At 39.5% G+C, this 24,250-nt stretch overlaps 1 protein-coding gene across 3 annotated transcripts in view; it reads right to left on the reverse strand.

Annotated features, from left to right (window-relative positions):
* The window catches only part of GRIN2A (glutamate ionotropic receptor NMDA type subunit 2A), a 180,810-nt gene that overhangs the window by 69,108 nt on the left and 87,452 nt on the right, over positions 1–24,250 (reverse strand). For all 3 annotated transcript variants that reach the window (XM_061358300.1, XM_061358299.1, XM_061358298.1), the window contains exon 4: positions 10,703–11,295. In XM_061358300.1, coding sequence (XP_061214284.1) covers positions 10,703–11,295 — 593 coding nt within the window. The remainder of the gene's footprint in view (positions 1–10,702; positions 11,296–24,250) is intronic.

The following is a 24,250-nucleotide window of genomic DNA, read 5'->3' on the forward strand; positions in this document are numbered from 1 at the left end:
AAGGAATAAAAACCCAGGAAGTCACCACAAGGGGAAAACAAGGACAAACTGAAAACATGCCCTGCTTGCTTTGTACCTCTGCACCCTTCTTCAGAGGTCCCTTCCCAATTCACAAACATGAAATAACACCCCCTACAATGAACACTGTATCTTACAGGGCCAGGCAGAAATCCCCTCATTCAATAAAACCAACAGCAGAGCATTTCGTCTCCTCCTAAGGGCTGGGTCACAAACATGCACACTGTGCATCCAGGCTTCTATGTCCAGTTGGGATTTTATTACATAGCCATTGGTGATTGGACTTCAGTTGAACCTTTCTTTCATGTAGGTTGGTAAATTCACTCCCCAGATTTCAAACACAACTCATCAACTTTGGGGATTAGCATGCAAATGCCCTAGCATAGAAGCTAGACAGGGGCCATCACAAGATGCAGTGCTGTAGGTGCAGCAATGCTCAAGTGCTCCAGAAATAAAGATGAACCCCAAACCTAAGTTGAAAACCTGAACTCAGTGTATATTTTTAATCAGTGTGAAGTTACTAGCCTTTTAGTAGTGAAACATGTTTTGCAAGTTCAAGAAAAAGTCTATAATCTGCAGAAGTCTCTTAAAATTGTGTTGTCCAAGTCATGTACAGAAGTATCTGTGATTGACACAGCCTGAGCTACCCAGCTTCTCAAATTGCTGCAATGAAAAAGAACTTCAAGGAGGGTCTTGTTTTCCCGAGCATACTCTTCTGTACAAAATTCATCAGCTGCCTGTGTTCTTCGGAAACACCTTCCCTTTGAATTGCCAGTTTTCACCCACAAAGGACAGAAGTCCTGGTTTGCTTTTACTGGCCAAGATCATAAACTGCTTGTCTCTGAAAAACAAATGCATGCTTTTCTGTTCCTGGTTAGGAAGAGTGAGGAAAAGCAAGTACTTATATATTACTCTTACAGAGTTTTAAATTTGCCCAAGATTAACTCTGTGCAATATGACTCTGTCTTCTAAACTGGTAAAAATACATTTCTGAAGTAGTTTTGGAATTGCATATTCTTGTTCTTAACTAAATGAGGCACTTGATTATTTGAGCTTATTACTGTAAGGGGGCAATTCAGTATACACCTTGGATTAGTAGTTAATCTGCTTTCATACCTCATTAATGCTATAACCTTTGCAAAGACATGATACCAGGAGGCCTTGTGACAGTATTATGACACTGAAATCTTAATTAGCTTTTGGAAACTTAAGTTGGTGAGCAAGATTCCCTAGGTAATACATGTACAAAAAAGGGGATTTTGAGGGCAGATGTTAAACTATTCACACACTGAAGCCAAACCAGGTTTTTATCATGTGAAGAACCAAGCCTGCACTATATACTTCAAAACACTTCTAAACTTTTACAGAATTCTCTGGGTTTTTTTGCTTGTCTTTCCCCAACAAACTGAAAAGACAAGTATTGAAACACCACACCAGAACACTGCGCCTGCTGTATTTACAGCAAGCCTCTGAAGCACCAAGGTTACAAACTGTTCTCTAGGTTTCCAACTTTATTTTTACAGACTCAGAAGTATCAAGTAATCCAGATAAGCCTTCAGATTAATGCCAAAACTGCACAGTATTTATCCATGTCAAATCTCTGACTTTATGTAGAAAGACAGAACAAGTTTGAATAAGGTGGGTTTTCCTACTCTGCAAATACTGTATCACAACTTCATTGATTCTCATTTACATTAACAAATGGGGGAAGACTGGCAAAAGGGTTAGACCCTAGTTTTTGGAAGACCATTTACTAGGGAACGATCCTGCTGAAACAGAACCACCTCTCTGGCCAGTCTCCTTACAGAAGACATGGGCATTCTTTGTCCATAAGGTACTTGATAAGGATTTCCTATACTGTGGGAAAACAGTTGAAACCCCAGCAAAGCCACAACCACTCCTGGAGCAGAATCTTTGAGACTTTCTGCTCCATGTTGTACAACAGCAAACAAGTTTGCAGGTTTGGGGATTTCTTTTGATGTTAACCATATAAATGTATATGCAAGATATACAAGTGCTCCCCTGATAGATACAGGATTTGAGAGCAAAAGTGAGAAGGTTTAGTGGATTCTGTGGTCTTTAAGGAAAAAAACCCCAAACTATGTAAATTATGAAGATCACTTTGTCTCAAATAAGGATCAGTCCTAGCCCCAGCTTCATAAACCTCTATGGGGGGAGGTGAAGAAACAAAACAGCAACAGACTGAAAGCGCAATATTGCACACGGGAACAATATTGCACAACTGAAGCAGATGCAGTGTCACCTCTGGAGCCTCCCTAGCAATGGTGCTCACCAAGCAGTACCCTCCATGTACTGCATTTCTTGGATACCAGCAGGTCATCATTGCAAATATTCCTGTCCTCAGGATAGGCATTCTCATGCTCACACACCGGTGTCCCAAAAGACCCTGCAGCACTATTTTACAATTCATTTGTCCCTTGGAGCAAGCTGAGCTTAATCCTGATCATCCAGCAAAGGCAGTGTGCCAAGAGACTTACAGACCCTTGTTTCTCATTCTCAGGGTAACTTTTGCCACAGCCAATAGCATATGAACCAGTCCTTGAATCAACTGGCTTCTCCAAGGGAAAGCCAAATTGAGGAAAAACCCTGACCAGAAGGCAAGGGAAATGCAGAGTTTTGAGATTCATGGGGCTAGAAATAAACAAAAAATGTGGACTACAACTTGGAACCATCCCTCAAAAGCATTGCACGTCCAGGAGGAAGCACTGCTGCAGACACAAAATGAAAATAAGTCAATGCATTGAAGCAGCAGCACTCTGCTTGCTGAGGCCAGACAGGTCTACTTGTGCTTAAAAAACCACTGGATACTCTTCCTGAAGGATGCAAAGATCACAGCATTAAAAAGAAGGCACATATAAGAAAATACTCTTACAAATGTGCAGAAATTCAGTGCATCCAGAAAGGACCTGGATTTTAAAAGTTAGCAGTTGCATGCATGTACATATACTGAACAAGGACCTCCTTGGTGCAATGCAACAAATAAACTTTCAATTAATTGATCCCTTAAAAATAAATGCATACAATGTAATTGCGATAATTATTATACATATGACAAAATATGGTCTCACCAAAACTAATACAATACAAAAAATCCCCTCCAAACTCTTTGTGTTTTCTCCATTCCATTTTTTTTATTTCATGTTTATTTTTTATCTATTCATGAATATGTGAATATGAAACACCATAAAGGAATTATGTCTTTAGAAACCAAATGTCCCATGGTTTTAAAATCAAGTCCAGCTACAGGAAGCACAGACTGTTTCAGATGCTCTTTCTTCTGTTTGCTTGGATATTTGTTCCTTCCTTTTTTTTGTTTTATTAGGGTAATTTTAGACAGATCCAGACTTTTAGAAGTAGAAATTGAGCACTCATCAGGCTCAGGAACAGAGCTAGCTCTGTGGTGACAAGCTGGTTTATAATTACTGTGCAATCAACCTAGTATCCAGATCCCAAACAGATTACTGGCTGGCAAATACATAATGAGTAAGGCAGAAGCATTAATGAAAACATATCAGTCCTCAGCTACCCCCAAAAAGGGGAACTTAGCTACTCTTACTGTTACTGACCCATGCTTCCTGCCCTCATTCTGCTTTCCAGATCACATAATCAAATCATAAATTCCTCATCACTGCTTCATCACTGGGGATGATCATTTTTTACTTAACGCCTTCTTCACCATCAGGCAGTGTTTCAAACCTGTGACAACCATGGGCAATGAAGACAAATAGCAGAGACACAGGGAAATACCGGTTTCATAAAAGAAAATCTCCCCCTCCTCTCCCAAAAAAGGAATTTCCAAACTGACATTTAAAGCAGATGAAATGCCTCAAAATCAGTGTGTCACTGGTGAGATTTCTTCTTCCTCCAAATGGCATGAACCAACCAGTTTAATAATCTAGACAGCTAGCATGACCTTGGCATTCACTCAGCATCATACCTACAGAAGCAGGAGTGAATCCAAATTTTATCTTTTCTTCTTTACCTAATCGAGGCTCTGAACTGCTGAATTTCCTTACTATGATTCTACTGTGAAATTTGAAAGATACTTATCAATAGACATCCCACAACAGATTTATCATTAAGAAACAATTTTCCTAAACACATCTATTAAATTAAGAAACCCTGAATGTAAAATATATAAAATGTGGTTTGACGTACATACAGAAATAGATCTGAAGTAGACCATTAAACAAGGTAGCAATGCATTTTTCAAGCAGTGAACTTTTTTTAAGGACAATTTTATATCTTAGGCTGTGTAAGACTTTTTATTCTAAATTCAAATCCTTCATCGTGATGCAAAGAGCCTTTTCTTCCCCTGCATTCTCCTCCTCCTCCACTTCCCTCAGCCCTCACTTTCCTGAATATAACTCTGCAATGCTAGCCTGCTTAGGAGCTGTATCTCCCTAGGCCAGGAGCCAGCATGGATGAACACAATTTTGGGAACAATATGCTCAGTGACTGTGAAAAAGAAATGGCATGCCAACCACTTGTACCTTCTGCCAGCTGCTCCATAAAGCATTAGTTACCGCTAGGTCTGGAAAAGTCATTTTGCCACAGTTCTGCCAGAAAAGCGACAGAACTCTTGGGGAGCCCTTCCGAAAGGGGACAAGGGGAGGGAGCAAGATTAGAAAGGACCCAGCTCCCTGGAAAAGTGCCACAGACAAGTGTAAACACCAAAAGTTTAATGAGTTCATTTTATTATTAGCAAAAGCGTTTCATAAATAGCACTAATATTTTGCTGCTCCAACTCAGAAGCACCCCAAACTCTTCCCATGAAGCCTGCCTGGCTTCCTGCAAGGGTAAGGTGTCTTCAATAGCTCTGTCTTCAAGAGCCTTCACTTATATTTTGCATTTCCAAGCCTGCTTTCAGCCCTGAAGGCTGCTCAGCTCCAGAGCAGAGGCCATGCTTAATTTCTTTTTTTGGTTAACACAAAAAGAGGGAGATGTTCCAAACCCCCATGTCTCCTAACTGTTTGGTACCTTCTGCTTCCTGGGAGAAAATTCTGATTACAGACTTTCTGTAATTTTGTCAATCACTTTATCAGTAAACCAGCACCATGCCGGGATCTCTTGGGCGGAACATCTTCCTCCACAACCCCTCTTTTACTGCTAGTGAAGTTGAGTTTTACTTTCAGAGAAAGGAACATGACATCAGTTCAGGTCCTGCTTTTAATGCAGCTATGTGAAAAATGCCCTCATGCTGTGGAAAAGGGCAATTACAGCACATGAACTGAAGCGCAAATATCTAGTTGCCACTGTTCAAAATCTGCTTATTAGCAGTGAATTAGACTTTGTGTATCCCTGTGTACCAATCCAATTGCTACAGTATTCTACTACCGGGTCTCCTGACCAGAAAGCATTCCCACACAAATTAATGAGGCCAAGTGGGACTCTGCGACTGACTACATTTTTTTCTTGAGTATCTTTTCTTATTCGGTTTTTCATGTTGGCAATACTAATTTCTCGTAATTCAGGATATCTGACATGAGTTGTTAACATTAAATCTAGGACTGACAGCTTGGTCCTCATCTGGAGATGCACGAATATACTTCTCCCTGCATCTGTGTGGCCTCAGTGCTCCACAAGGGCTTGCAGCTTTGTTCATGCCTTCAGACATTTAGGTGCATCATCCTCACTTGGATTCATTTCTGTAGAACAGCATTTGCTGTAGCAAAGGAAAAGAATAAGTAAACTCAGCAGCACCCTGAAACTTCTTCAAGCTTTAGTTACCAAAAAACAAGTACTAAATGGAAAACATACTCAAATGAGATGCTTCCCTCCACAACACCTAAGCTATGACTATGTGATCTTGGGTTACAGCCTCAGATCATCACCCTGCGTGTGATGCAGTCCTGATGCGTGTGATGCACCCTGCAGTGGCTCCAGAAACACTGCAGTAGTATCACAAAACAGGAAAGACAACAAATATCCTGGAGAGTCTTAGGTAAAAGTAAATACCATTTGTTTTTCTGCACAGCATGTATGCTACTAGGGAAAAAAAAAAACACAAAACATTTTGCTTCATACATAATTAGTTGAATAATGATACATCTTCAATCATACAATAAAGCAGATGATACTTTTTTTCCCCAAGTCTTTTGACAGAACTTAAATGAACAAATCCTCTGTAAACTGGCTGCTGATCTGTATGCAAGAAAAGATTAAACAGATTTGCTGGATTACTCATCAAACCATTTTGTCTATTTAATCCCTGATTTTGCTCTAAAGAAAAAGAGGAAAAATCATGTGTCTTTATTAAAAGCTGGAATCAAAATATTAAATTTGATGAGTGACCATCAGAACTAGAGAGACAAGATACCCTGGTCCTCTGGAGAAGCCTCACAGCCATGCTGTTAACTAACAGCAGCACAACAGCAAGGGCAAGAAAATGAACTGGGCAGTTGTCCATGGAAAGACAGAAGCCCTGGGTAGCATATTCCAAAACACTGTTCCCAATGAGTCCTCACACTTTTAAAGCAGGGAGATTGAGGGCAGGATCAGCTGTATATGTACCTGGCTACTAGCCTTCACGCTCCTCCTGCTCCCTGGTTTAGTGATGGCCAACAAGAAACTGTGCTTGAGAAGTGTATGACATGACAGCCCAGCATCGTGCGGATAGCTGTTTAGCCCTGCACCTTCACTACTGAAAGTAAGATGTATCTCCACATCCTGCATGTGATTTGGCTGTATTCAGAAACTCAGCACACCTAGATGTAAACACCTCATGGTAAGCATCTGGCTACTTCTGGCTAGACACATCTTTTTGCTTTTCAGGATAAAGACAACAGAACAAGAGCTCTGTCATCCCCATCCATTCCTGCACAATCAGCGTGGTTGGAAATGTTGTTGTGAAATGTATCTCCCAAGGTTATGACTTTTATATACAACATGAGTACCCTTCCAGACAAAGCAGAAGCATTTCTAGTCACAAAACATCAGAATTTTCCATGATGACTGACAGGGTTATTTTGTTTTGCTGCTTGTTTGCTTACATGTTTTCCCTTTTTGAGAGAGAGCAAGCATTTGTTCAACTGACATTGCATTAATGAGCAGCTAATTCTATTTATCCTGTGGTGCTAGCACCAGTACATCACAACATTAGTATTTTTCTGTCTTGGGTCTTACACAATGGGAAAAGACGATCTGATTCAATACATATAGATATATATGTATGGGGTTTAAATAATTGAAAATGATCCCTGTATTGTAAATCCTCTATTCATAGAGAAAATGTAGCTCTCCCATGTGTACCAGAAATATTGATCAAATTATGCTGAAAACTAAAGCAAATCTGATTTTTTTTTTTCTGAGACTAGAGAGCTAATGAAAGAATCTTAGAATTGCAGTGACAGAAAAAAGATTCATTGTGTGCTTCAAAACATATATATCTTTCATCCAGATTAATACTGAAAGCATTTGAGAAAGAGGGAGGAGGAGCTTTCACTTCATGGCTTTCTTTACATAGGTTTTCTTCATAAATGAAGATGAAAATTGCTATCTAAGTGCTGGAAGTTGCACATAAAGCATTACCAAACCTCATTTAGAAGCAAATTAGCTATTATGACATAGCCTTAGAATACTATACTGGGTGTAAAACTGAATTAGACTGTCATAATAATAGATGGAGTCTAAAAATCCTGAGGTTTTTCTCCATTCTTGAGCTTGGTTTTGCTCAAGCATTGCCTTACAGAGCCTCTTCCCTGCTTTCCACTGAGTTCTCTGCTGCTGAGCTTACAGTGTCTCTGTGTGCAATCCTCCTTCACCAGCTTGGATTTCCAGCATGAGCAGGGAGGCACAGTGTGGCAGATCCCATGTCCATAAGCTGTTTGTAATTACTTTTAGCCCTTTTCATCTTGAGGATGTCCCAGAATTTTTTTTCATGTTAGCTCCCTAATACAGCACCATATATACTTATCTTATAGTTTAAAATATAAAGTTGCACTAACTGAGGACTGCATTTCAGAATAAAATCCCAATTTAGACATTGATTTGTCACATAAGGAAAAACCTAGGATTTAGTGATGAGGATAAGGAACTACAATGAATTTACATAATTCACCTTGGCATGGAGAGACTGGTCAGCTCCCAGAGATTACTTAGCACTGCTAACTGCTTGTATATACTTGCTTTTCTTGCAGATTATATGTGACAAGAATAGTCTTGGGGAGTTATTACATAAGAAGTACTATTTAAAGTTTATTCATTTCAGTGTAATTCTGACATTTCTAAATTAAAACCAGCCTGCTTCTTGTTCTTGTGGTGTTTTAGAAGCTCAAGGTATCTCCAGTATAGAAAATATATTCTCACTTCATAGCTCATTTTTTTGCACTGAGAAATTACTTTATTAACCACAGTGCACTATATTACAATTTCTATTAATAATTTCTGTGTGCATCATAGAATCCCAGACTGGTCTGGGTTGGAAGGGACCTTAAAGCTCATCCAGCTCCAGCCCACTGTAACAGGCAGGGACACCTTCCACTAGAGCAGATTGCTCCAAGCCCTGTCCAACCTGGCCTTGAACACTGCCAGGGATGGGTCAGAAACAGCTTCTCTGGGCAACCTGTGCCAGCACCTCAGCACCTCACAGGGAAGAATTGTACACTGCAGAATCTCCTGGTGAAGTCTAACCTTGCTGCTCTAACACTCACAAGCCCAATTCTTGTAGTCATGCAGATTTAATGAGAGAAAAAAGATTGTCTGAAGGCAGACAACTGAATACTGAGTACCTAATTCAAGCCTACATTAGTGTAGTACCTAAACAGAGGGGTAGAAGTCCTTTTTAAAACAGATTCAAGCTTTTGTGGCCCTTCCAACAGAAACACAGTTTATTAAACATCAAAACTTCTGATGACAGAATACAACATAACTTTCACAGAAGCTGGACTTTAACTATTAATAAGTGGACATTAGGATCACATGCTGGGTGTGAGCAGGACACTCGTTCCAGCGGTGCCTTGCAGCTCACTCTGACACGAGTGACAGAGCAACAGCTCTCCTGAAGCCATGCTGGACTTAATTACCCCAGTAGTGCCTCCTGACACTCCCCAGGGGCAACTGGGGCACCAGGGAAAGAACCACAGATTTTCTGTGATGCCTTCAGTGAATGTACGCAGCTTTAAAAGAAAGATGAAATGCCAGAAAAAGTGTGTCATACTAAAGGCAAGCCCTCTCCAAGGAGAAGGGTGCAAGTTTCTGAGCTTTGGTCACACTGTTTATAACATGCACATGTGAAATGTTAAAATCCATTAATTTGGCTGTATTTAGCTTTTAAGAATGCTTCTGAAGAATGTCGTTTGCATGGAAAACAGCAACTGTTCCAGGATATCATATGGCAATCAACTCCTAATCTAAACATGGACTTACGTCTCAGAAGATTAAAAATGTTCCACAGTCTCCTATATAAAATCAGCACTTATTTTTCTTCTTGTGCCAATTCCAACCTGCTCTTCAGTAAAAGTGCTTCATCTGCAAAATTTTGTCAGAACAAATTTCGTAAATACTGCTTAGATACTGTAAAGAGCTATTAAAAAAAAAAAAAGCAAGATCCCTTTACTTCCCCTCACACAACAAATGAAAAAAAATTACTGTGTGACATGAATTACAAATTTCGGATATGAGTAATCATGAGTACCAAGCAGCGAAGAATCCTGACTTAAACCTTGGCAGTTCCTAGATGACAAAATGTTTTGAGAAAACACCCATATCAACTCGGATTAATGCAAATTAATTTTTACAGTTATTCTAGTATAGGTGACAAAAATAAAATACTCAGAAGCAAAAGTGACAGATTTCAGTTATTAGGTGATAAAAGCTACCCAACAAACCTAATACTGCTATAATTTCCAGGGACACCTCTTTAACGCTGCGCATTTCTTGTCTTCTAAAATATAAAATCATAGAATCATAGAATAGTTAGGGTTGGAAAGGAACTTAAGATCATCAAGTTCCAGCCCCCCTGCCACAGGCAGGGACACCTCACACTAAACCATTTCACTCAAGGCTCTGCCCAACCTGGACTTGAACACCACCAGGGATGGAGCATTCACAACTTCCCTGGGCAACCCATTCCAGTGCCTCACCACCCTTACAGTAAAGAACTTCTTCCTTATATCCAATCTAAACTTCTCCTCTTTAAGTTTGAACCCATTACCCCTTGTCCTATCACTACAGTCCCTAGTGAAGAGTCGCTCCCTAGCATCCTTATAGGTCCCCTTCAGATACTGGAAGGCTGCTATGAGGTCTCCACACAGCCTTCTCTTGTCCAGGCTGAACAGCCCCAACTTTCTCAGCCTGTCCCCACGTTCCTGCTGATCCAAGTGATTCAGGCACAGCCTCCAGAGCATTTTGGCAATGTTACCTCATAACTATAGTACACAAAGTCACAATTTATTTAATTCAGCCTCATACCCTCTAAGAACTGAATCTGTCTGCTTCTACAAAGATCCAGAGCTGTATTTATGCTCCACGGCACATACCGTGATTTCCATGGGCCAGTGCAGCAAATCCTCTTCTATGGTCCCTTAGAACATCTGAAAAGCATTGCTTAAAAAGGGCATGATGGGGTTAACAAAAACCCCTATTCTCCTTCAAGAAATATACGACAACAGAATGGAAAATCACAGAGATTATGTAGGGAAAACCCCAAACCAATAAGCCTTACTTGTGCAAAGTGTGAGATGGCCGGTCATTTTTCTCCAGTTGTCCATAGCAGCTGGTTTTTGCTTCCGGAATGAAGGAGTATTTTTCCAGCATGGCTGATGCAGCAGTGGCAATAATCCCAAGGCCATCCCGTACACGAGCTTCTAAACTGTAGTCCCATTCATCATAAGATGCTGAAATGAGTCCTGAAGGAAACTCCTTGGGAGTGATTTCTGTGTTACCACTAACCAGGCTGGGAACTATCCAAAAGAAATCATAACCAGTAAGGCCCAGGGAACGAGCCTCATCCAGTATGTAGACAGCTTCATCCTTGGAACAATAGAGCAGGATGACGGATGAATGAATTTTCTTCAGCTGAATTTGGGTCTTGGCATCTCCAAAGGCGGTATCAAGTATGATGACATTCTGCATGTCCCAGCCCACAAAACTGTTTTCCACTGTGGTCTTAATGACATTGATGAAGTCTCGATACCCAGGAAAGGTGGTGGTCACCAGAGAGAACACATGCCAGTCATAATCCTGCATGATCTTCAGCATGATGATGGCTTCCTGCTGGATGGAAGCCCCAAACTGGAAGAATGTGGACATCACATCCTAGAATACCAAACAGTGAAAGCTTATTAATTTAGTACAAGTCTGAAGGGAATAGAATCTTAAATTCTGCTCTTTTTGATTCACCATGGCTATTAAACTTCTGTTGTATTCCAATAACTTCCTGTGCCTTCTCATATTCAAATCATTAATAAGCAACACCAATCATAAGTACCTGAGCTAATGATAATATTTGCCCAAAACTAGCAAAAATATTTTTATTGTAGTGCTTGATCACTTGAAGACAACAATTCAAATCAGTATTTATGAGGCAGCTCCCTAGAGACAGGCACCCACTGTCACACAACTCATCTTCAGCAGAACATGATCCAGTACATTCATACCAATTTTTAGTTACAATGGAAATAAGCTACAAGGCACATGCTGTACATATATGAAGATGCTCTGTACTTGCAGGCCTAATGTCTGAGGAAAACTTCATTTCCACAGGTTGACTGGACATAGTGGCAACTGCCAAACTCTGCAGAAGCAGATTTATCACCCCCAGGTATGCAGTCCACTACTGTCTGTGGGCTCACTACTGAATATGCTCCATGCACTTGGCCCACTGGCAGCTAACATGATGAGACCCCAGGGATAACCAGTAAGCTGCCATGTCCTTATTAAAATACTGGAATGTAAGGAAATTCAAACAATGGCCTCATCGTCTGTGACTGGCTGTTGAATTGCCTGACACCACTGTGATGTCAGCTTGCTAGGAACTTGTTTCTAATATCTCTCTTTGACTTTTGCAGTATTTGCAATGTTTTATACTGCATAAAGGCAGGTGCCTGTTATTTTAAAGTCCATCAGAAATAGGGAACACAATAACATATTTTGTTGGCACTAAATTTACAAACATTTTCATTGATCTGTTTTTGTTAAGTTGCTGTAAATTCTAAATTTATATTTGAATTTTACATTCTAGATTTATATACATCACATCTATTAGAGTACCAAAACTATACATAGGAATATATATAATCTTTTATTTTCATTTTGCTTCAGTATTTATTCCTGACCAGTAGTGGTAACTTATATGCATCTTTTTCAGGTACAGAAAGTGTGAACTCCTGTGGGAAGAAAAGCTTATGATTTCAAAATAAGATATTAACAGTTCAAGATTTCTTATGCAGCCTTTACCGGAAAGACAGACATGGTGCCTTTAATTCCAGGTTTTATGAATGTGATTGTGAACTGCTATCCTATTTCACACTTCTGGGGAACAAAAACATGAATTCACTTCAGTTTCATGGCACTGTGGTGTTAAACATACAATTATTAGTGAGAACAGGAACTCATTTCTACAAGTTCTGTGTTTTATTGACAGAAATCTATTTTTCAATAGAAGATGAGGAGTGTTATTATTTCCCAAGTACCCTGAAATCCTGACATCAGGATCAAAAAGAAAAATGTCTTACAACTTGTGTCAGACTATGAAAACTGGTGCTGAAGGTACAACACACACACTACTGGTGGTAATAAAATCATAGAATCATAGAATGGTTTCAGTTGGAAGGGATTTTTAAGCTCATCCAATTCTAACCCCTTGCTGTGGGCAGGGATACCTTCCACTAGACCAGGTTGCTCCAAGCCCCATCCAACCTGGCCTTGAACACTGCTTGGATGGGGCATCAACTGCCTCTAAGATGGCATTCTGAAGGCCAGTGCCAAATCTGAATTTGGTTTGGGTTAATTACAGACGTTATAAAACATATTTGGGAGAAGAATTAATTAGGCAGTCTGTTTACCGAATGCTGCTAGGAGCTATTTCCTGGTGTCGTGCACTGTATGCTTAAAAACAAACAAACAAGCTTTACATCTGGGGACACTTGCAGCTAAAAAAAACCACTGCTCACAGAAAACCTGCTCAGAGTCAGCATTTAATAGTTTAATTACTGATTTACTATTATAACATAGATTAGGTATCTAGACACAAAATGCCACGAAGCAAAGTTTGCTGTAGCTTCCTAATGGAACAGAAAAACATACTCTCAAGCAAAGTCAATCACTTCAGATTTCTTCTCCAGCTCTTATTTTATCCTGGATTTTACCTGTAATTATGATAAATAACAGTAAAACCAAGGAAACTATTTTACAGCAATTTAGATTATTTCCATTATATCGTTTCACTCTACCCCATTTATAGATACAGTTTCTGGCTACTAATGTAGTGGAATAATTTTTTCAAACAGTATATACACCTTGGTCCTTCACTGCATCACAAGGAACTTTTCCAATAAGGCAACTGAAGATCAAATATTTGAGGCCAAAAACCAATGCACATGGACATTTCCAAGTGTAGCCTAACTAGTAAGTAGACATTTTTAACCTAAAGCTGTCCTTGTCATCTGGTCTGGCAGTGAACAACAGTCCTGTGCACAACAGCCTGTGTCACCATGACACGAGTTTGACAACACAACAAAAGTGCTGAAAATAAAACCCTTCCTTTTATAAACATTTCATTAGAGAAGTAGTTTATGAAGTTTTGATTAAAGATTTTTATAAGTTCACACCCACATTACACAAATCCTTTAAAAAAATTTTGAATGTGAACTTTAGCTAAAACTCAGGCAATTAGTATGAGTTTTTGATCAGAATGGTGAAAAACCTCTAATTATGTGCTGAAAACAAGTCTGGGTTCAGCAAAAGTGGAGTACAAATATCACAAGAGAAATTATCATCTGAAGAAATTCCATGTAGTTCCTTTGACTTCATATGATGCTTTTATAGAGCTGAAGATCTAACTAGATGTGTTTACAATGACAAGGAAACAGATAGAAGATTACAAGCAAATTGCAGCCTTAGGAACTTCACCAGATATTTAAATGACTATAAGGAGAATATTCAAGGACATTAAATTTGGAGGGGGAGAAGAAAGAAAGTTTAGTGAAGAAACAGCAAATAAATAAATAAAATTACAAGGGATTCAACTGTTGTATCCTTAAATATCTACAGAACTCTTCATTTTGGGGCTTTTAAAACTTCACCTTTTTCCCAAAAAGCATTATTATTCCTCTGCTCTATACAGGCAGTATTTTGTTACATATCTAGAATTTAAGTTCTACTTTTCTATACTCAACACCAAACTGAAGCTATGCTTGTAAAAGCCAAAAATCCAGTTATTTTCATTTCACTTGAAAACACTTAACATTCCATCTTGTCATCTATCAAGACATCCACCTAAGTCTTTGCTAAAGTAGGAATGCAGATGTAATATCGGAGGTCCTTTAAATGCATGTGAGAAATATGTTCTTTTTCTTCCTTCACTGGCCCCATCTATTGAGCTTATTGGTGAAGGGGGGAAACAACAAATGAAAACTTTTAGCTTCGTTCTCTCTTGCACATGAATATGCAGTTTATAGCAAAACATCTCCCATATGTTTCACACCAGAAAGAAGTAATCCTTCAATTGCTTCTTGCTTGACACTATTCTTGAATGTTGAATGCGATATAAAATTCTGCCATGACAGCAGAGGGGCACTTCAGCTACCCCCTGGTTTTACACAAAACAGAGTAGCACTCTCTGGTGCTGTCATTTCATAGATTAATATATTAAATTGCTTAATAATTAATGTACCAAGCCCATAAATCTGTCACTGTTGTCAGAATTGGACATTTCATTTCCCTAATTCAAAAAACTTACATGAATATTTCTCTCGAAACCTTATCCTCAGCTATTTTCATGACATTTTAGTTTCCCAGCTCCAGTTTTTCTGTGAGATCAGCAGAGCATGCTCACAGCTGCTGTACCAGCTGAGGTAAGCCCTGACAGCAGTTTATGTCTACTAGGAAAAAAGCTGCAATAGATGGTTAGCTAAGGAAAGGAACATTTGTTATCTAAAATAGTATACCTGTTGGCAAAATGGAATGCTAAACCAGAGCAAAAGAGGGGTCAACATAAGACCAAATCCATTTTCCACTTGGCAGCCTTGTTGAGGACAGCTGTTTCACTGGTAAGATAACATTATAACAGGAAGCAAATATCAATATGAAACATGGTTTAAAAAGCAATCCAGAAGATTCCTACTCACTCTGTATCTTCCACAGAGATCCAGCAAAAAAAACATTCTCCTATTTTACACCATGGTAATTTAGATATTCCACTTTTATTAAACAGATTTAAGGCATGTGGTGCCAGGTCTGCAAATAAAGTGCAAGCTGTTTCCTGTTTAATAAATTAGTGTAGTTATTTGGCATTTTTATGAAGAATGGAAAAAATAGAAAGCCAGAGATTAGTCATGAATTTCAGCTGAATAATTTAGCATCACATGAAAAAAATACAGAAGAAAATTATTTGTACCAATCTCTAATGGAGGTGAATAATGTATTTTGCAATGTGTTAACTTGGTACCATTTTCTTGGATTATTTGAAATGATGTATTGATTCCTTGGTAAACAGGAACTGAATCACGTTTATCTGCCATGAACCTCTAGGTTTACTCTGCAGTACTACACAGACCCATGCAAAACCTGCAGTAAATGCAAGCAATAAAGTGAGGGAGATGAGAGGAAAACCTTTCCTCCCAAGACACTTTGCACATTCCTAAACTCCTAAGTTATTAAATTCTTGCCTCTATTCATTAACAGTATAGAACATGCAATTCCCAACACAAACATCTCACTAAGGTGCCCTGGGAGAAAACTCCCATTAGCACCATGGGAGCAATTTGGGGAAAATTATACAAAATTATGTACTTTCAGGCAAAGCAGAGCAACATGTGAGGGTGGAAATAATTTACTAATTATTACAAACAGCAGAACAGACTTGCTTCCCAAGGACCTGTCACCTCTCTGGCCCTACACATGGCAAAAACATGCATGATTCCTGCTCATAGATTTCTCTGCTGATACCAACCTTGCCTTTGGGAGCTCCTGCCCGGGTTCCAGGTAACCCCCACCAAGCACCATCAACCTGAAGACAAGCTCAGCTGCAGCGAGGCTTATGCCGAGCCCCCATGGATACTGATTTGATCCTTGCACTCAACCTGGACCCTGCCTCATCCTCCTTCCTTGTCCAGCAACCTGGATCTGCTGCACCAGGAGGGAGGGAGCACCAGGACAGCGGCTCTGCAGATGAGAACCACTCCTGCATGAGATAAACCTGAGGTTCTGCTCACATAGACCTGTGAGTGTGTTTCACCGTTTGTCACTGAGCAGACTAAGGCCTAAGCAGACCTAAAAAAGGGATGTAACTTTTCTTACTATGTAATTTAAGTGGTGCAAATGCAGAGCCACAAAATATATAAAGGTCAACAAAATGGACAAACCAAGGCCTTACATCTCATTTGAAAAGTTTGTTCCGGGAGAGGAACACTCAAGCTAGAAAAGGGCAGTAGCAAGCAAGGGAGTACATTATGGCTTTCCAACATCTGAAATGTCCCCTTTTATTATTTCAAGAAATAAATATCAGAGAAACACGATTTTGAAAGGTTAGCACTGGCTTAATCAAGCATGTTCCCTCCCATTTCTACAGGAAGCCTGCAGGGATTCATTTTGCAGTGGCTTCTGTATTTTCAGGTCATGCTTTTACCCTATGGTTTTTGCTAGAGAGGGTTTGTGTTTGGTTTTGTTTGTTTGTTTCCTTGAAGATATCTATTTTATTTTACACTATCTGCTTGGCTTGCCTGGGCCTGCTATATGAGCTGAAGTTTGTCTATTTTTTTCTACACTAGAATAGCAAAGAAACAATTACAAAGGAATAAGAACAGGGTTTCTGCAGATCATTGCAGAGTCCACTGTTTTTTTGATCCTTTACATTCTTTGAATAATACAGTGTCATGTCTATTGAATAAAAGTAACTCAACATGCCATTACAGTGAAACAACATAATTGCAGAAGACTAGTTTTGCACAGAGCTCAGGAACCATTCCCCGGGCTGGAGAGCACAGTCTGGAGTTTCAGTATATCCAGGTTTTCTTTCACAGGTTGGTCAGACACTGGAAATCGCGATGTCTCAGTCTGAGCTCCTGTTCATCCAGGACAGACAAGTGAAAAATGCTTTCAGAGGCTGAAGTGACACCAATTAGCCTGTGACCAAACTTGATAAAGTCCCTAGAAGATTCAGGCAAGCCAGGAATTGTGTGTAGTCATTTGATGAAAGGTTTATTCAAAGACACCTCCTTTCCAACTTTTTTTTTTCAACTTCCACTGTTACAGAAATGTCTTACACTGCAAATACTTTAGTGAGGAAAGGCAAAACTGTGCTTCTACATACAAAAAGGCCCTGTGGAGCTTGCTGTACCATGAGTAGCTGCTATTGTACAGTTTCTGTGGTGAAAGAGAATACCAATGTGTAAGAAGCAGTAGAGTACTGTTGTCTGCAAGGAAGATAAGGGAGAATAAAGAGAATTTTTAGACTAATTATGTTTGCTTTGTATGTTCATATATTTCTTGAATATAAATCAGTCACTCTCTAACCTGTACCAGATCACGCAGTGATGAACATCACTGTAAAATCATTACTCTATTTTTCCTTTATGGAGAAGATGAGATTTGTATAAGTTTCTCATTTCCTAGAAGTATTTCAACATGCAAATAATACTGAAAAATGTGTGAACTAATATATTCGTTAGCAAGAAGGACAGATTTTATGCCACAGATTACAGCTGAGTATCACTTCTCATGCCTTTTGTCATGGCTGCAGATAAATGTGTCATTTTTATAAATGCAGGTGCCTGATTTTCTCATGGTTTGTACAAGCACCATTCTTTTGCTTTTTGGTCAGCACTAAACTGATAGGGGTCTCTTGAAAAGCCCCTAAATGCCATATTTTCCATGGGAAAATTACTTTAAATGAGCCATGCAGAACATCTTTCATGTTGGAAAATGTTCCATTCATAGGAACACCCGAGTTCACACAGAGAGCCCTTGAGTCTGTCCTCTTCAAACGGTTGTTACCAATGATGGGAGAGCAATCAGGAAAGTTAACAATTCTTCAAAGCCAGAGAAGGCAATTGCTGCGAAGATACTGCAACAGTCCTGCTGAAAGGAACTGCCAGTAATTCCCATTTGACACATTACAACAAAGTCGTAAGAAAAGGGGGACCTGACCCTGTTCTCCCCACAGTAATGTGAGAAAGTTTAGAACAAACTGCTGACAACTTGTTCTTTACAGGTTACCTACCTGGATGAGAAAAATAAACAATGAAATGATGCTATAAAATAAGGTAGAAAGAAATCCAAACCCAATCAAACTGTACTTGTTGGAAGGAAGAAAGCCCAGACTTATTTTCAGAAACAAAAAAAAATCATTTTGTAGAATCACAGCAAGCTTTTCACCAGGTAACAGAAATAAAAAGCATTAGGGCCTCAGTGAGTTGTGAATTAGACCAGTGAAAAGCCAAGACTCGGAAATCCATCAGGGGTAGATGGAGACGTCCGAGGAAATGAAAAATGTGGGTAACTTCCCTCTCCACATACTGGTATTTTTCATTGTAATGCACATAATTTACCTCTAGAAATAAAATAACACAAAGACACAGGATGGATGAAGGATACCACCTACCGAGCCAGTCAGTTTCTGGAAAACAAATTCTAATGTTAGTATATAGACCATCCATTCCCACTATCCCACTCTTACATTTGCACTGAGGCATTATTTACCAATATTCATATTGTTCCATATCAGTACTGAGATACTTTACTACCAAACAACATGCTGGGCTACATGGAATTTCTTTCTCAAGTTTCAGTCTGGGACTACAGAGAATTACCTTTCAAATCAATTTGCTCATTTACTTTGAACCACACCAGCTCCCATAAGGCCATCAGAGATAAGCTTCTCTTGACTCCTGGACAATTTGGGAAACTTTAATGGATATAAAATCAAAGCATTTAGGTTACAGGGAGATACATTATTTCTTGGAGTAGACAGATAGTTCTAATTATAAATCTTGAAACAAACCTGCCGTTAATGGCCATGCTTACTGAAAACAACCTTGTGTACAGGCCTTGTCTGCCCAATTTCAAAACGAGTCCTTGATTGCAGGTTTTGGGACAGGCAGATGGATCTGACATAAAGGAAGATTCTCAAATTTCCCTGGAACTCCAGAAAGAGAGAGAAATGGAAAAGCAGTGTTTCACCTTCCCCTCCCAAATTTTTTTTCTATTTTCTGTAAATAAAATTTCATTCTAATGTTTCAGCCTCACGTGTGTTACTGCCCTGAAGGATCATATCGTTAGTCTTTAAAAAGCACAATGACCAAATTTTTCTGATTTTCACAGCTTTTTACTGCACCTCCTAAATCTTTTTCTATCAATAAGTTATCCAAATCAATTTTACTCTACCCCCGCCATAAATTTAAACATGCACACAAATTACTGCAAGCCATCCACAGAACACGCTAGAATTCAATATACTTGACATCTTTTTGGGTACCCATTAAGTTAAAAATATGTAGATTTGTTTTGTTTTGTTTTTCATTTTCATGGTAATATTTTAGCTTAGCAAAACGTCGTTAGTTTTCACATTAGTATTGCTGTGGAATCAAAGAAAATGTAAGTTGTTTGAATAGCTCATGGAAGTTTTGAAGAATCAGTGCTATGCAATAATTCATCCCTGGGACAAATTTTCATTCCAGCTATTTCGTATCTATCACATTAACCATTTCACTTAATAGCATAAGATGGCAACAGAGAGCGACTCAGATATATGCTGCATACCCCAAACTAGAGGAAAAGTTGTTCAGAACAAGGATTTAGAGTGGTTGAGGGCAAGTACAATTCCCTGGTTCCAGTTTTTTCTCTTGTCTAATACAAGTATGGCACAAGACAACCCTGCAATAACAAACAGTTCACAGCTCATGCATTAACAACATTTGCAAAAGGATATTCATAGAATCATAGAATAGTTAGGGTTGGAAAGGACCTTAAGATCATCAAGTTCCAGCCCCCCTGCTATGGGCAGGGACACCTCACACCAAACCATATCACCAAGGCTCGGTCCAAGCTGGACTTGAACACTGCTAGGGATGGAGCATTCACAACCTCCCTGGGCAACCTATTCCAGTGCCTCACCACCCTTACAGTAAAAGAACTTCTTCCTTATATCCAGTCTAAACTTCCCCTGTTTAAGTTTGAGCCCATTACCCCTTGTCCTATCACTACAGTCCCTAATGAAGAGCCCCTCCCCAGCGTCCCTATAGGCTCCCTTCCGATACTGTAAGGCTGCTATGAGGTCTCCAGGCAGCCTTCTCTTTTCCAGGCTGAACAGCCCCAACTTTCTCAGCCGATCGTCATACAGGAGGTGCTCCAGTCCCCTGATCATTCTCGTGGCCCTCGTCTGGACTTGTTCCAACAGTTCCACGTCCGTTTTTGTTGAGGACACCAGAACTGCACACAATATTCAAAGTAAGGTATCACAAGAGTAGAGGGGCAGGATCACCTCCTTCAACCTGCTGGTCACGCTCCTTTTGATGTAGCCCAGGATACGGTTGGCTTTCTGGGCTGTGAGCGCACACTGAAGCCGGCTCATGTTCATCTTCTCGTCAACCAACACCCCCAAGTCCTTCTCCTTGGGCTGCTCTGAATCTCTTCTCTGCCCAGCCTGTAGCTGTGCCTGGGATTGTTCTGACTCGGGTGTAGGACCTTGCACTTGGCATGGTTAAACTTCATGAGGTTGGCATCAGCCCACCTCACAAGCATGTCAAGGTCCCTCTGGATGGCATTCCTTCCCTCCAGCGTACCAACCGACCCACACAGCTTGGTGTCATCGGCAAACTTGCTAGGGGTGCACTCAATCCCACTGTCAATGTCAGCAACAAAGATGTTGAACAAGACCTGTCCCAACACTGATCCCTGAGGGACACCACTTGTTACTGGTCTCCAGCTGTATATTTATACAGTATATTTATACAGTTTTTGCCATTAGGAGCTTTAAAAGCAGCACCAAAGTTCATGAGTCCTGTGAACGGAATCAAAACTTTACTTACAGTAAAATAAGTGACATTTAAATATGCTATGGCCAAGAACCTAGCATTAAATCCACAATCAAAAACCATTTATCCTTGTTATCATCATTTAATGGCAGCCAAATCAAGCCAAATAAGCTAATTACTTATAGTATGTGTTGCATCTGTGCATAAATGCCATACACTATCTGGAAAGATATGCGTAATTAAATACCAATAAACATGCCTTAAGACACCATTTCCTTATCTGAAAACATTTGGTCTCAATTGAATGCTAAACTATTTCTCACTTGTGTTGATGATGAGAAGCCAGAAAACCATTAACTAAATAACTTCCATATATCTACACTTAACAAGTAAAAATGAAGGCAACAAACAACTTCCTCCTCCACCCCCTTCCACCAAATGGTGAGTATAAAATATTAAGCAAATTAAAGAAATATAAAGCTGATTTATTTTTTTCCTGTGTGCTTTTCCTTTTTGAGCCAGGAGTCTTAGACTAGTCACCTCTGTGTACGTGGTCTGCTGCAGTGGCACTGGACTACGAAGACAAATCCAACAGCAAGAGGCCAGCTGGGGAGGACAAAGTGACAGGGAAGGAAATGTTTGAAGAGGCAAGCTGGACAGAGTCCAAGGAGCAATTCAGAGCAGCTTTCCACGGCAACAGAGATTTGGGGAATATATTCATGTAGCAGAGGAAAATGATGATGAGATTCAAAATCCTTGATCTCAAAAAGACACATGCATTTTGGTTTCCCAGGTAGTATGGAGGCTGAACAAGAGGTGCAAACCTGACTCACCTGCCTTTGGAAGGCAAAGTCACAAAACCATCATGATTTACCCAAAGTGTGCATGCTGCTTTCAAATTCTTCTAAAAGGAAGTGTTTCAAAATACTCAGTGTACTTCTCTGCTCTTACATGCAACCAGCACATCTGAAAAAGAGAGCGTACTCAAGGGAAATACCATTTATGCTTATCCTTTATATTTCTCTCTTTAGACATCATCTTTGGCCTCTGGGCAAAGCTACAGCTGCTCTTCTGTTATGCTAACAGAAATTACATGCTTTCTCAAAGTCAGTGATCAGCCCATCAGTCTAGCAGTGAACATGCTTTTCCACTGTACATTCAATAGCAGCCGGTCAGAAGCAAATTGAGTTAGGAAATTCCTGATATATATTATCTATATCAGTGCTTACATATGGGACAACTCAAGACAACTGCATATCTTAGACTGAATCCTACTGATCAAAACATAGCCCTAAGTACATCAGCAATGGATGATATTTTGCTGGTGTTCACTGCAGAGACTGTGAGTAAGCATAACTGAAACCACAAAACAAACCACATTTATGTTAAAGTAGTTGCAAAGTTTCCAGTAGTCAGAGCTACTGCATCCATAGGAGAAATGCCAAATTCAGCTGTAGGCAGATAGACTTTTCAGTATCAGTGTGCTAACCAGATAAAGACATTTAATGTTGAATTATGTGATGCATGTTAAGTAAGGTAATATAACAGACAGAAATCAGATTGCAGACAGAAATCTCTGTTGCACCTGCTTTTTCTGACTCTACACATAGTGCTCACCACCTTTGATTAAATCTGCATTTCTTTTCTAGCGTTTTGTTTAAGGATGCATTGACTTCTTTAGTTGCAAGAATAAGATACATCAAGAGATTTGCCAAGTGTTATTCCTATGAACACATTCTGGGCCGAAAAGCTTAACCAACATATATTCAAATTACTGAGATTTTTATATGGGCAGTAAAACTATTTCTTCTATAAAACAGCTTAGCTCAAGTTATTTTTTCCTTAGCTAAAGAGATGCAAAGTATCTTTTCAGCATAGCTCTGATTTACAGTAAGTGTCAGAAGAAAAAACGTAACTTCAGGAAAGTAAATGTTCAGAATGGAAGTTTAGGTCCTTACAAGGCATAGTAATTCTTTCTAGAAATTATTACAGATTTGACAGTCATACTAGATACAGTAAACACAGCACTGCAACAGCAAATGTAGTATCTCATTACCAGCTATAAAAACCCCATGTTTGTACAATGCTCAGTACAGTGTGAAGAAGATTGAAGCCATCTTCCTTAACCTGCACAATATCTTTATACTTTAAACAGACACAATACCCCTTCTACTGACTACAAATAAGTAACAAACCATATTATTTGGGTTGATGTTTTTAATGCCGGAAATTTTCCTTAGTTGTAGTTGACAGCACTATGTATGTAACTATTTCCTGGATAAGTACACCACCACACTTCTGCAGAACCCTATGAAAGTACAATGGAAAACTTAAAAGTTTTTCTAACCTAGGCAGGAAACATGAAATATTTTTAATTAATCTCGGTATAGATTACAACTGTTAAAGGATTCTTCGAGTATCCATAATGCAACTAAATCATAAGTACCCTCACATCTAAATTGAATGGGAGCTCAGAGTGCTCAACAGTCTCCAAGGATGGGCATGCCCATGCAGAAAGGAGCATCTGCATAGATGTGACAGTTTGGCCATGCCCATTTCATTTATGTAAGTACATGTGTCCTCAGAAAAGTCTGTAAGTACTCAGTGAATTGACACAGACTGTCTACAAATACAAAGTGGGATACTTGCTCATTTTTATTAGTGGAACTGTGCATCAAAGGGATTTAGATGCCAATCCTCTGGGTTCCTTGAAAACAAGCCCTTCGTACAGGATGGCTAACAAACAAAGCACCTGCTCTTATAAGTTGTTCAGTGCCTTCAGTTTCCCACATTATATTTGAGGGACCTTATGTAACAAAGCTTGTTAAGGAAGCTGCAATTGCTGCTTGTACATTGGTGCAAAAGGCAAGAGGAATTGTGTTTTGCCTTAAAGTAGCATCTCTTGATCTGTCTCCATTTGTGTCGCCTAGTGCCATACTTCAGAACAGCAATTTTCAGTTTACAGACTATAGGATCACTCTTCTGCTGCAGGTCCTTTAGCAACAACCCATGGACTTTCTGGTGTCCGAAAACCAGTCACAAAAATAGTGACACTTGAAAGCAGCATCCATGCCATTTCC

This window comes from Neopsephotus bourkii, unplaced genomic scaffold (assembly GCF_033783945.1).
Source record: "Neopsephotus bourkii isolate Nb327-2 ecotype Australia unplaced genomic scaffold, CSIRO-AGI_Nbou_v1 NB_940, whole genome shotgun sequence".
In the NCBI taxonomy this organism is placed as follows: domain Eukaryota; kingdom Metazoa; phylum Chordata; class Aves; order Psittaciformes; family Psittacidae; genus Neopsephotus; species Neopsephotus bourkii.